At 39.6% G+C, this 12,028-nt stretch overlaps 1 protein-coding gene across 5 annotated transcripts in view; it reads right to left on the reverse strand.

Moving 5' to 3' along the window:
* The window catches only part of LOC113916211 (PEST proteolytic signal containing nuclear protein), a 52,499-nt gene extending 45,353 nt beyond the window's left edge, over window positions 1–7,146 (reverse strand). For 3 of the 5 annotated variants that reach the window (XR_003517874.2, XM_027582181.2, XM_027582180.2), the window contains exons 1-2: window positions 7,024–7,146; window positions 422–636 (exon numbers count right to left, since the gene is read on the reverse strand). Coding sequence is in view for 3 of the 5 variants with exons in the window: in XM_027582181.2 (XP_027437982.1) it covers window positions 422–636; window positions 7,024–7,087 (279 nt within the window). In the remaining 2 variants the exon portion in view is untranslated. Of the gene's footprint in view, window positions 1–421; window positions 637–659; window positions 838–7,023 lie in introns of all 5 variants that reach the window. The other 2 variants (XM_027582182.2, XR_003517875.2) reach the window with 2 other exon arrangements.
* Window positions 7,147–12,028: the final 4,882 nt, after the last annotated feature.

Consider the following 12,028-nt stretch of genomic DNA (forward strand, 5'->3'; position numbering starts at 1 on the left):
GTTCCAAAGTAATCAGGAAGCAGTTATCAAGTAATACCTCACTAGTGCTGATTTCTAGAGATATTTTTAATATTACTGGAATTAAAAGATAAGAAAAATAAACCAAAATTCTTCCTGAAAATATTTTTCAGAGGTTTTTGCCCAACTTGGAAAAAATTGTTACTTTATAAATCATATATATTCCTTATAATAGTTGCTCCTTCTTAAATTCCAAACCTTTTAAAAAAGTTTTCTTGAGTTGTAATTTATCCACACCATTCTTGAATGCAGAGCTGGTAACTTCTTAAATACTTACATGTAAGTTCACGCACTAATGTACCTTTTTAGACTCAATTTACCATAACCCCCTAATAAGCAGATTCCTGAAACAAAAATTCTTAAGTCCCATTATGAACATCATACAGATAAAATAACAACTCACACTTGATCCAAGTTTGATGGATATGGCTGAGGCTTTCTTTGTCGTCTGACTACCTATGGCAAATCCAAACTTGGAGATCTTTGTAGGCTTTGTTGGGAGGTCTGCAGCTTCTTCTTCAGCTGATCGCTTCTCAGCGCTGCGACTGGAACTTTCCCCTCCATTACTGGAAGAAACAGTCTTAGTTTTCACAGGTTTTTCTGCTTCTTCTTCAGGTCCTGGTGAAGTCGAAACAACTTACCAAGATGAGCTATTTTTACTGAGCAGATTGATGGGAGCAGCAACCTCAAAAAGCATCGTTATAAGGAAGATACCTCTGCAGTTGTCACCTACTGACCCAACAGTCTCTTCCACTGTTTGTTAGAGTATACAGCAGGAACTGAGATTGTGTGGCAGTAGAAGAGGCTCCCATGAATTAACTAGCATAAAATACAGAGCAATTTAAAATTATAAACATAGAGTTCACAAAACCTAAGACCCTTCAACTAAACACTATTATAAAAGTTATATATAATAATCTAGTCACTTGTGGGATTTTGCTTTTTAGAAATTAAGGTCTATAAATTCTTCTACACAAACTAGTGTGTGAGCAATTGGTCACATCACAGAACAATACATTTGATTAATAAATTCTGACATTCTTCAATTATGTAGTACTAGTTATACAAAAAGTACCTAGTTATGAATGGCTTATTATTACCAGAACTACAACATTAATACAGCCTGGAGTAAGTTTCTTGAGTGATGTATTCCTCACGTACCTCTCACACAATTTTTAGAGTTGAAATGGACACTGAAGGAAGACATCAAGTCATTCCCTCTTACGTAATTCTACTCTGAAAGCTTGATTATCACCTATTTTAACAATCATACTGAGGTTCACATACTACTTTTTCTCATGAAAGAAAGAGAAGCAAATTATAATTTCAAATAGGAGCCATACACATGTAGATTTGGAATATAAGATGGCTTTCAGTAATTTTGCTTGTATTTGTATTAATCAATGACAAAGTAAGTTTGGATCTTGAGTATCTTTGGTCCTTTAGAGGAGAAGGCTATTTAAGAACATATTGAATGATAAGATAGAAGTCTGGTTGATTAAAAATTTTCTTTCCCCAATTCACCCTATAGAATGTTTTCTGCTACACTAAACAGTTTATTTATGAAGAGAAGAGGCTCTAAGCCATAGCTCTGACAACGAGTTAACAGGACAAACAACTAGAATGGGGGAAGTGGAAAATCAAACACAAATAGATGGACAAGTAACAGATTAAAAAATCCAGAGGCTATAGCTCTCAATCTATATAATTTTGGAAGGATGAGGTCTCTAGATTAATAAGCACTTTGAACAGGACACTTGATTTTGTTTAGAGGAAAGATAACAGGAACTCTGTATTCTCTTTGGACAGGGGGTGAAAGTTGTAATAATAACGTAGGGGAATTAAGCAGGACTAGGTTTTGGTATTTCCTCAGGAGACAAAGATAGCACTGGAATGGTTGCTGGAGGTGCCATTTACTTATTTAGCTATGAAATTACAAAAGCACCTAAAGAATGTAAGATCAATATTTAATAGCTGAAATACAGAAATCAATTTAGAATTTCTAGGGGCACCTGGGTGGCTCAGTCGGTTAGGCATCTGCCTTCGGCTCAGGTAATGATCTCAGGATCCTGGGACAGAGTCCCACATTGGGCTCCCCGTTCAGCGGGGAGTCTGCTTCTCCCTCTCCCTCAGCCCCCCAACCCCCTATCCTCTCTCTCTCAAATAAACAAATAAAATCTTTAAAAAATTAATTTAAAATTTCTTAAAAAAAACAAACAGTATTATGCCAACATTAGTTTTTTTCAAAGCCTAAGTTTAGAACTAAAAGCATTATTCTAAATTTTATTTATTTGTATTTTTAAAGATTTTTATTTATTTATTTGACAGAGAGAGAACACAAACAGGGGGAGTGGGAGAGGGAGAAGCAAGCTTCCGGCCGAGCAGGGAGCCCAATGCAGGGCTCGATTCCAGGACTCTGGGACCACGACCTGAGCCAAAGGCAGACACTTAACGATTGAGCCACCCAGGTACCTCCTAAATTTTATTCTGCATTCTATTTATAGCTTTATTTTTTATTTTTTTTAAAGATTTTATTTATTTGAGAGAGAGAGAGAATGAGAGACAGAGAGCATGAGAGGGAAGAGGGTCAGAGGGAGAAGCAGATTCCCCGTCGAGCAGGGAGCCCAATGTGGGACTCGATCCTGGGACTCCAGGATCATGACCTGAGCTGAAGGCAGTCGCTTAACCAACTGAGCCACCCAGGCACCCCTATTTATAGCTTTAATCAAGTATGAGTTTTACTATAGAACCCAAACAATGATAACTATTTCTTTGTGACTGACTAAAATTGAAAACACAGACTCTATATATGGGAACATATAGAAACATATAGAAAATGCACTGGGTTTACATAACAAAACAATCTATATACTAAGGCACAAGTTTTGTACAAACACAAACTCTGAAAAACATCAAAACAAATAGCATAAAGAACATTTAATCTTGACTGCAGTACACTCTGCTCTTTGAACTGTGACCCAAAAGCTGTACATAATTAGTCAAGATTTCCAGTTCTTTAAAAAAACCCTATCTTTTCTTAATTCTAGGTCTCCTTTTACCCAGAAAATAATTCTGGAACAAAGAATCTAGAAAAACTACAGGGCGCCTGGGTGGCTCAGTTGTTAAGCGTCTGCCTTCGGCTCAGCTCATGATCCCAGGGTCCTGGGATTGAGCCCCGCATCGGGCTCCCTGCTCCATGGGGAGTCTGCTTCTCCTTCTTCCTCTGCCCTGCTGCTCCTACTTGTGCTCGCTCTGTGTCAAACAAATAAAAATAAAATCTTAAAAAAAAAAGAATCTAGAAAAACTAAAGCATAAGTATAAAACAAAGTGAAAAACATAAATCTTACTGTAATATTAATACCATTAAGTGTGACAGCTGGCTGAACTAGTATGTGATAATATATGGAACACAATACTATCTGTCCAATCCCATGATGCTATAGGGAAAATACCTATAGACACTACTGTAGAAAAGGTAGCATGAACAGGGGAATTGGGAAAACTACCACTAATTAAGTAATCAACTAATTAAGTAATGTGAAATCAAAATTCAATTTGCTTTCTTGTCACCTTAAGAGGCAATCTATTAAGTAAGACCACCCACATCTCAGGTGCACACTGGAGATGGAACGTATTTTGTCTAGCAGGTCATTTCTAAACATGACTGATTTCAGGGACACCTGGATGGCTCAGTCCGTTAAGCATCTGCCTTTGGCTCAGGGTATGATCCCAGGTCCTAGGACTGAGTACCACATTGGGCTCCTTGCTCAATGGGGAGCCTGCTTCCCCCTTTGCCTGCCCCTCCCCCTGCTTGTACTCTGTCTCTCTCTCTCTCTCTGACAAATAAATAAAATCTTAAAAAATAATAATAAAATAAACATGACTGATTCCAAATCCAGCAAATTATTTTTGGATATAGTAAATAACTGGCTGTGCTCAACTCTTAAGTTTGTTGTTTTCCTTTCTTTCTTTTTTTTTTTTTAAAGCATTTATAGATACTCAACAGCTTTAGAAAATATCCACTCTTCAGTGAAAAGATGGGGGAAAAGGAGAAGAAAAAGATGGGTGTACTATTAGTACTCATTACTTAGCCTTAAATGGCTCAATGTGTCACATAGATTGGAGCTTTTATTTTCTTTTTAGGTAATCCTCCTCTAATAATTATGTAGTAAAATATACAAAACATTTAGGAAATAAAGCAAATGGAATAAGCAATGAAAATGGAATAGTGTGACAGCCAAATCTATGTTATCAATGTGACTGTACAAGTCTATATATATAGTTCATTAGAAGAGAAAATTATTTCAACCTAATGTGAACTTTGAAAGGTATCATTAAATATAAACACTAATTTCTATGTCCATTAAGGTGTTTTTCTTTAAATACAACATGTACTGCACTTTAGCATTTGGGGGCTTTTAATCAAGAACTCCTGTTTTCAATTTATTTAATAGGCTTGGACCACGGGAAACAAAAATTTTAGATGACCATGGATTAGCAATGTGAAAATTTTTAGCAACATAATTTATATTTTATTTTTATTTAACATAACTTGTATTTTAAAGAATGAGTAAATATGTGATCAGTTTTCTAAAAATAAAATCACAATTTACAGCAAAACATTAATATAATTAAAGTACTAGATTCTTTATCAAGGACTATTTTAATAAAGGGGATTTTTATCTAGTTTGCATCCATTCTGAGCTAACAAGTGTGTAGTTAATGTGAAATCAAATTATACGTGGTACTAGCATTTATTTTTTCTTTTCTATTGAGTAGCTGGAAAGGTAGGTCTTGGAGGACAAAGTTACCTTACTTTGAAAAAGAAGTACCTAATAAGAAAGTTTAAGTCCATACATCCTTCATGACCATTTGTATTCTGCTAGCTTCATCTGAAAAAAGGGCACATAGCTACCTCTCCAAAAGGACTGGTGTGCAGCTTAAATGAGAACATATTCAAGACCCTCCTAGTGGTTGGCATAAGAAATGTCAATTTCTTTAAAATAGTTTTTAGAGAGCTTAAAACAGCACAAGATGGCCATGATTATGATATGGACAGCTCTTTTCTAAGATTTCAATTTCAAGGAGCTACAAAACTTTTGCTGAAGGGAGAATAAAAATCTGCCCAAAGCCTTATCCTTAGCATTATCCTCCTCTTTAAGGTGAGAGCAAATTCAAGTAAGTAGCTTCTCTTACTGACATGAATTCATTCATAGCTACTTATAAAAAATTACACTTCCAACTACTGGACTCTTCAATAGGAGCTAAAAATCAGCTAGGTAAGCTCCTAAGACAAACTTGAGAGTGTTTCAAAATAGTGCCAACTTGCCACAAAATTAGCAATTCAGCCAATCCACAGAATTAAATGTTTTAGCTATGATTTCTCTGAACAAATTCATTAAAAATATCTGATTCAAAAATGATTTCTATGCAACAGCACTATCTTCTTGTTAAGGCAGGCACATCCAAGGCAAATTATGGCAAAGTTATTAAGGGATAGTACTTATTCTAAATCACCAACAAGGATACCGTAACTTTTGATTATCAATCATCCAAATTAATTTTATACTACCACTCCACATACAAAAACATGCTACAATAGAAACTTCAACATTCATACTACAAAGTTAATTATCCCTAACTGAAAGGGTGGTGGATAAATTACACAGTCCAGTTATGCTGACACTTAAGGTACATTTTGGCAACACATTAAACACATCTTTAATACTCTCAAGACACTTAAAAAGCTATTCTACAAAGTTAAAAATAGTCTAAAAGCCAGTTAAGATTCTTCAGGTTACAGATCTTTGTTTTTTCTCAAACTACCAATTTTTTATGTCATTTTACTCAATAATTTCCAAACCGATTTTTGAGGGGAAAAAACATCCCTAATGAGATAGCACTATATGGTCTAAATTGCTGTTTAATTAAGTAACTGAATATTACGCTTTTCTCAGTTTTTGTTCCCAAGGCAATTCACATTAAACGTCATGTTAGTAAGGTCCTAATAATTGCCTTCATATGCTATTAATCTTCGGTATTTTCTCAAACTAAATATTTTCAGGGACAAGATTTGAGGGAGTCAGAATACAGAGTAATACTTAAAACGTTCTAAAGATATCATGATCACCTCGCACGTGTTAAGTTACTTGCCTTGTTGCGACAAAGGGGGGTGGGGGCTTGGAGAGATGTTTCTTTACCTTCATGCACAAGGCCCAAATTTACAGGGGTGGAGGATACAGAATGGAGATAGCTGTAACCTGAGTTAGCATCATAACAAAATAACAGGAAAAGTCACACTAGCCTATTAAGCCACCTAAGTATCTGTCATGCAGTTAGCTGGCAACAGCCTAACTAAGAAAAAGCAGACACTTCAAAGGCAATCAAACCCTAACCCTAGACCCCGCAGCTTAAACCAGCGGGCAGGCAAAGGTATTCTTTCCCTCCATCTCGACCCATCCCGTTACAGGGTCAGTATTCGACTTAAAAATAAGAGAAAAGGCCGGGATCGTCGACCTCCTCCGCGAAAAGGGAGAAGCAAACTAACTCCTAGGTGTAACTTAGAGGCCAGCACCGTCGGAAACTCGGCCTGCGGCCAGTTCCTGCAGCCACTTCCCGGTGACTCCCACTGTGTGTGTGCGCGTGTGTTTTATGTGATGTGCGTCTCCGGTGTGGCGGTAGCGGCTCCTGCACTGCCGCTCCTGGTCCCACCCCGAGTTCGGTCCCCCTTTCTGGTACCCATCTCCCTTCTCCTCGGAAGCAGGGCCTCCGGTGGGGCCAGCAGGTGACGGACAGTGGCCGGCTCTCCCCCGGCAAGGAAGCGATGTGGGCCCGGATCCCAGCGGGCCGCGCCGGGCGTGCCCGGGTCTCGTCTGGGCCCAGCACCTGGCCGGGTGAACGCCAGATCCGCCCATTCTCGCTCCCATCCTACTCCCCCCACCCCGGGGACCTCAAAGAAAGGCCCAGAGCATCCCACGCAGCCCGCGACGCTGGGGTTGTGTTCACCTCCGGCGGCTCCAGCTCGCTGCGGTTTCTCAGGCTTCTCCTCTCCCGCCTTCCCGTCCGCCATTTTCCCCGCCGCGGCCTCCCCTGCAGCCACGCCAAGGACGTCACGGCCCCGCCCAGCAACCATTGAGTTTCGGAGCTAGCCGGCGAGGCAGCAGCCTAGAGCGGCCCTGGAAAGTGAAAAAAGGCCGTTTTGGAAACGGAAGTGAATGTGATATCATCTGCGAGTCGCCTCTGAACGAAGGGCGGGGAAGGTTGGGCTGCGTGTCTATGGAAGACTGGTTAGGGACTTGACTGGAGCTTGCTTAGGTTTTCCTGGTCCAGAGAAGTGGGGGAGATACAGGAGCATCACTCTGCAAACGTTGGTGGAATCTTGTAAGATTTCTGCAGACCAGGTGTGACTACACCTGAAGCGAGCCGGCTCTATTCATTCTGGTCTTTCTGGATCACCGGTGCTTTCTTTTAAAAAAAAAAAAGGAGGGCAGTGGGGTCTCCTGGGTGGCTCAGAAGAGCGTGAGGCTGATCTCGGGCTCCTGAGTTCCAGCCTCACGTTGGGTGTAGAGATTACTTACATATATAAAACTGAAAAAAAAAAGCGTCCTAAAAATAAAACGTAATATCTATGGGGCGCCCTCTTGTGTCAGACACTATCTTGTTTAATCCCTACAACAGTCCAATGCAGAATTACTCTCTTTTTAATTAGCTATGAGAATTGAGGCCAAACAGTAATTTGTCTAAGGTCACGAAGCCAAAAGGTAAAACTACTTTTTTTGTAGATCGTAATTGTCATACCAACCTAAAAGAAGTTACCTCGGTGGCCTGGGTGGCTCAGTCAGTTAAGCGTCTGTCTTTGGCTTAGTCATGACCCCAGGGTCTTGGGATCAAGTCCCACATCCAGCTCCTTGCTCAGCGGGGAACCTGCTTCTCCCTCTGTCTGCTGCTTCCCCTGCTTGTGTGCGCTCTCTCTGACAAAATCTTTTTAAAGAGAGAGAGAGGTTACCTCATTCAGTTAAGATTGCAGTCATTTCCACCTTGATTAGAAAACTTTACTGAGGGCGCCTGGGTGGCTCAGTCGTTAAGCATCGGCCTTCAGCTCAGGTCAGTCCTGGGATCAAGTCCCACATTGCTCCTGCTCCGCGGAGAGCCTGCTTCTCCCTCTCCCGCTCCCCCTGCTTGTGTTCGCTCTCTTGCTGTGTCTCCCTCAAATAAATAAAATCTTTAAAAAAGAAAAAGAAAACTAGTGAAGCCCTAGGGTTTGCAGAATGAGGTCCAAGTGTTACATTGGGCCCTAGCCTAACTTTCTAGACTCATCTTCCCTGTCTCCCTATATTTATACTACCCTCTTGCCATATGGGGTCAATTCCTTGCCTAGGGACCTGGAGTTTCTGGGTTTGCCCTATATTAAAAGTGAGTGTTAACAGAAATTAGTCTTAAGAAGGGGCACCTGGGTGGCTCAGTCAGTTGAACATCTGCCTTCGGCCCAGGTCATGATTTCAGTTTCCTGGGATCCAACCCTGCATCAGGCTCCTTGCTCGGCAGGGAGCCTGCTTCTCCCTGTCTGCCGCTTCCCCTGCTTGTGCACCCTCTCTCTCTCTCTCTCTCTGACAAATAAATAAATAAAAATCTTAAAAAATATATATAAAAAATAATAATTGTACCTCCTCTAAGGGTGATCATGGGGATCAAATGGCATTCAAATTAAGATATGCTGTAACCATTAAAACACATACCAAATTTTGAAGGCTTAGCATATAAAAAATATGAATAAAATCTCATTAGTTTTTATACAGATTACAAATTGAAGTGATAATCCTGTGGGCATATGGGTTAAATAAAATATATTAGTTTCACCTGCTTACTTATTTTTAATATGGCTACTGGGAATTTTATTTATTTATTTTTTAAAGATTTTATTTATTCACTTGCAAGAGAGACCCAGAACAAGCAGGGGGAGAGGCAGAGGGAGAAGCAGACTCCCTGCTGAGCAAGGAGCCCAATGCGGGACTCGATCCCAGGACCATGGGATCATGACCTGAGCTGAAGGCAGACACCCAACCATCTGAGCCACCCAGGTGCCCACTACTGGGAATTTTAAAAAGCATATATGCTATTGAATAGCAGTGTGGGGAGGAAATGGAAACAGTAAGTTCTTAACACTTGCTTGAAGACTCTGGCTTAGATATTAAGAACTTAAAAATGGGTAATATAGTAGGGATAATAGTTAACAAGTAAAGACTTCTTCCTTTTAAAATTGTTTTAATAATTAAAATTTGGGAAGTTGGTAGCATGTTTGAAAAGAGCAAAAGGAGAGAGCTAGAAGTGGTATTATATGAAAACATCTGCCTACTAGGTAAGAAGATAATTAGAACGTAGGCAACAAAAAATTACCTTCAGAGTGGAAGAATACTATAAATTATTGAGTGTTTGAGATAGAAGAGCCACTACTTCCTATTTAGTGACTGGGAAAGCAGACCATGTAGTTTGGAGAAGTATCTAGCGTCTGTTAAATTCCAAATTCCAAAACAGTTGGAAAATTAAAATTGTATGAGTTCAAACTGTGGATGAATTTGCCATTGTAATTTATCTGGGTAAGAGTCTTAGAAATTGGGGGCACCTCGGTGGCTGGGTCGGTTATGTCCGCCTTTGGATGGGGTCATGATCCTAGAATCCAAGGATTGAGCCTTGTATAGAGCTTCCTGCTCAGTGGGGAGTCTGCTTCTCCCTCAGCCCGTCCCCCTCCGCATGCTTGTGCTTTCTCTCTCTCAAATAAATAGAATCTTTAAAAAAAAAAAAAAAAGGAAAAAACTCAGTTACTGCTTAGCCATTTGGAAACAAAATGGTCGTTTTTTAATTAAAATTTTAAATTCTAGTGTTACCTCAATGAAATACCTTAGCATACCATTGCAACAAAGAAATAATATACTCCTCAAAAAGACAAAAAACTTGCATATACTAGACTAGAAATTCCATACATTTTGGGGTGCCTGGGTGGCTCACTTGATTAGGCATCTGCCTTCAGCTCAGGTCATGATCCCATGGTCCTGGGATCGAGTCCCACCTTGGGCTCCTTGCTCAGTGGGGAGACTGTTTCTCCCTCTGCCTGCCCCCCGCCCCCACCTATGCTCTCTCTCGCCATTCTGTCAAATAAGCAAATAAAATCTTAAAAAAAATTCCATATATTTTGAACATAGCCTAAATTACATAACTAGTTAATATTTACTTAGCATTTATGGGCCAAACTCAATATTAAATGTTTTATATGAGTCCAAAACTATTTCCAATCTCCTTTTTATAGAAGAGGAAAACTGAAATTTCAAGAGATTAAGCAATTTAGGCGCCAGAGCCTATAGTGTAGCTGGAACCCAGGGAGTAGGGCTAGGACTTGGGAGATCAGTAAGGTACCCTAGAAGCCTTGTTTGCCTCACTCTAGGTGCCAGTCCTGCCAGGAACTTCTAAGCCCTGTTCTTAAGTACTATGCTGTTTTATCTTCACTGTATCTCAAATGGCTCAAGTAGTAGCACCTTGCCACTTAGTTGGGTCAAAGGTTGAAATTCATTCATATCACACTTATCATCAATTCTAAGTTTACACATCACTTTCTCAAGGCCCTTCCTAATCCCACTCACGAGTTTAAGTTAGGCATCCATTGTTTTTTCCATTGCACTTCATACTCGACTTATTATAGACGGTGTAATTTATAGGTTGAAAGCCGGGACTTTAAAGTCAGACAGATCTTTTGAATTCTGAGACTACACTTAAAGGCTGAATTTTGAGTAAATTTTCCTTATCTGTAAAAAAGGTACTATTAACAACTAAGTTATAGGTACTATAATTGTAGTTTAGTATAATATATAATAATAGTATAATTGTTTAATTCATGTAAACTGCATATTGCTTGGCAGAGTACTTAGTAGTATTTGGTAAAAGATTAAATCCTGCTTTAAGAAATGTATTGGACTGCATCTCATGTTAATTTCCAGTTCAAAAACTAGGTAGAAGTAGTTGGCTATCCATCTCTATTTCCTATGTTTTCAAAAAATTTAAGAGTGCTGGTAGTCTACAATGAACATTTCCTAAAGTTCTTTTCTTAGGAAACAAGTATACATTTTCTCAAGTATAGTAGGACTTATTAGGTAGCAAGTGGCAGAAACCCAACTCAAACTGGCTTAGGCAAAAAAAGGGGAATTTATTAGAGAAATTACGAGGGTATTACATGAGGTTTAAACAACCAATGAATGCTAAAGGCAAATCTATAGCTGTACCTCAGGGATAATTGGAAGCAGCTCCAAAAATTGGTCTTATTTTATATGTAAGCTTCATTCCCTACTATATAGCCTGTCTTCCTTCATAAAAAGGAAGGCCACCATCAATTCCAGGGCTTCCTATCTGTCAAGTCCACCATCAGATAGTGACACAGGTTTAGTTCTCAAATCCAAAAATCCTAGAAAAGGGTTCTGACTGGCCTAAGTTTGAGTGAAGTGTTTCCTTGGGGATAATCAGCTGTGGCCAGGACAAGATCTGTAAAAATATAGCAGCTTCCACTCAAGTCACATGGCCGGAGAAAAGTTTTTCCTAGAAAAGGAAAGCTGGGGCACCTAGGTGGCTCAGTTAAGCATCTGACTTCAGCTCTGGTCATGATCTCTCAGGGTCTTGGGATGGAGCCCCTGATCCAGGTTCCCGCTCAGCAGGGAGTCCCTCTGCCTCTGCCCCTCCCCCAGCTCATGCTTTGTCTCAAAGAAAAAAAAAAAAGGAAAGCTCTCTATACTACAATAGGGAAGTGCTGTATGTAACAGTCAAGTAAACCCTTTTTCTTCCTACAGTCATCAAGTAAACCCCCCTTTTTCTTCCTAAGAGGACACAAAATGAATTTCATCCCCCCAAACCCATTTGTCATAATATAGGCAAATCCCATGACATGCCAAGGGATGTCTTAACCTTTTGTTTAACCAAAATTCAGTTAAACAATAAACTTCAGTGCCTATGACATGCCCAGCACTGTATCAAA

Source organism: Zalophus californianus, chromosome 1 (assembly GCF_009762305.2).
Source record: "Zalophus californianus isolate mZalCal1 chromosome 1, mZalCal1.pri.v2, whole genome shotgun sequence".
Taxonomy (NCBI): domain Eukaryota; kingdom Metazoa; phylum Chordata; class Mammalia; order Carnivora; family Otariidae; genus Zalophus; species Zalophus californianus.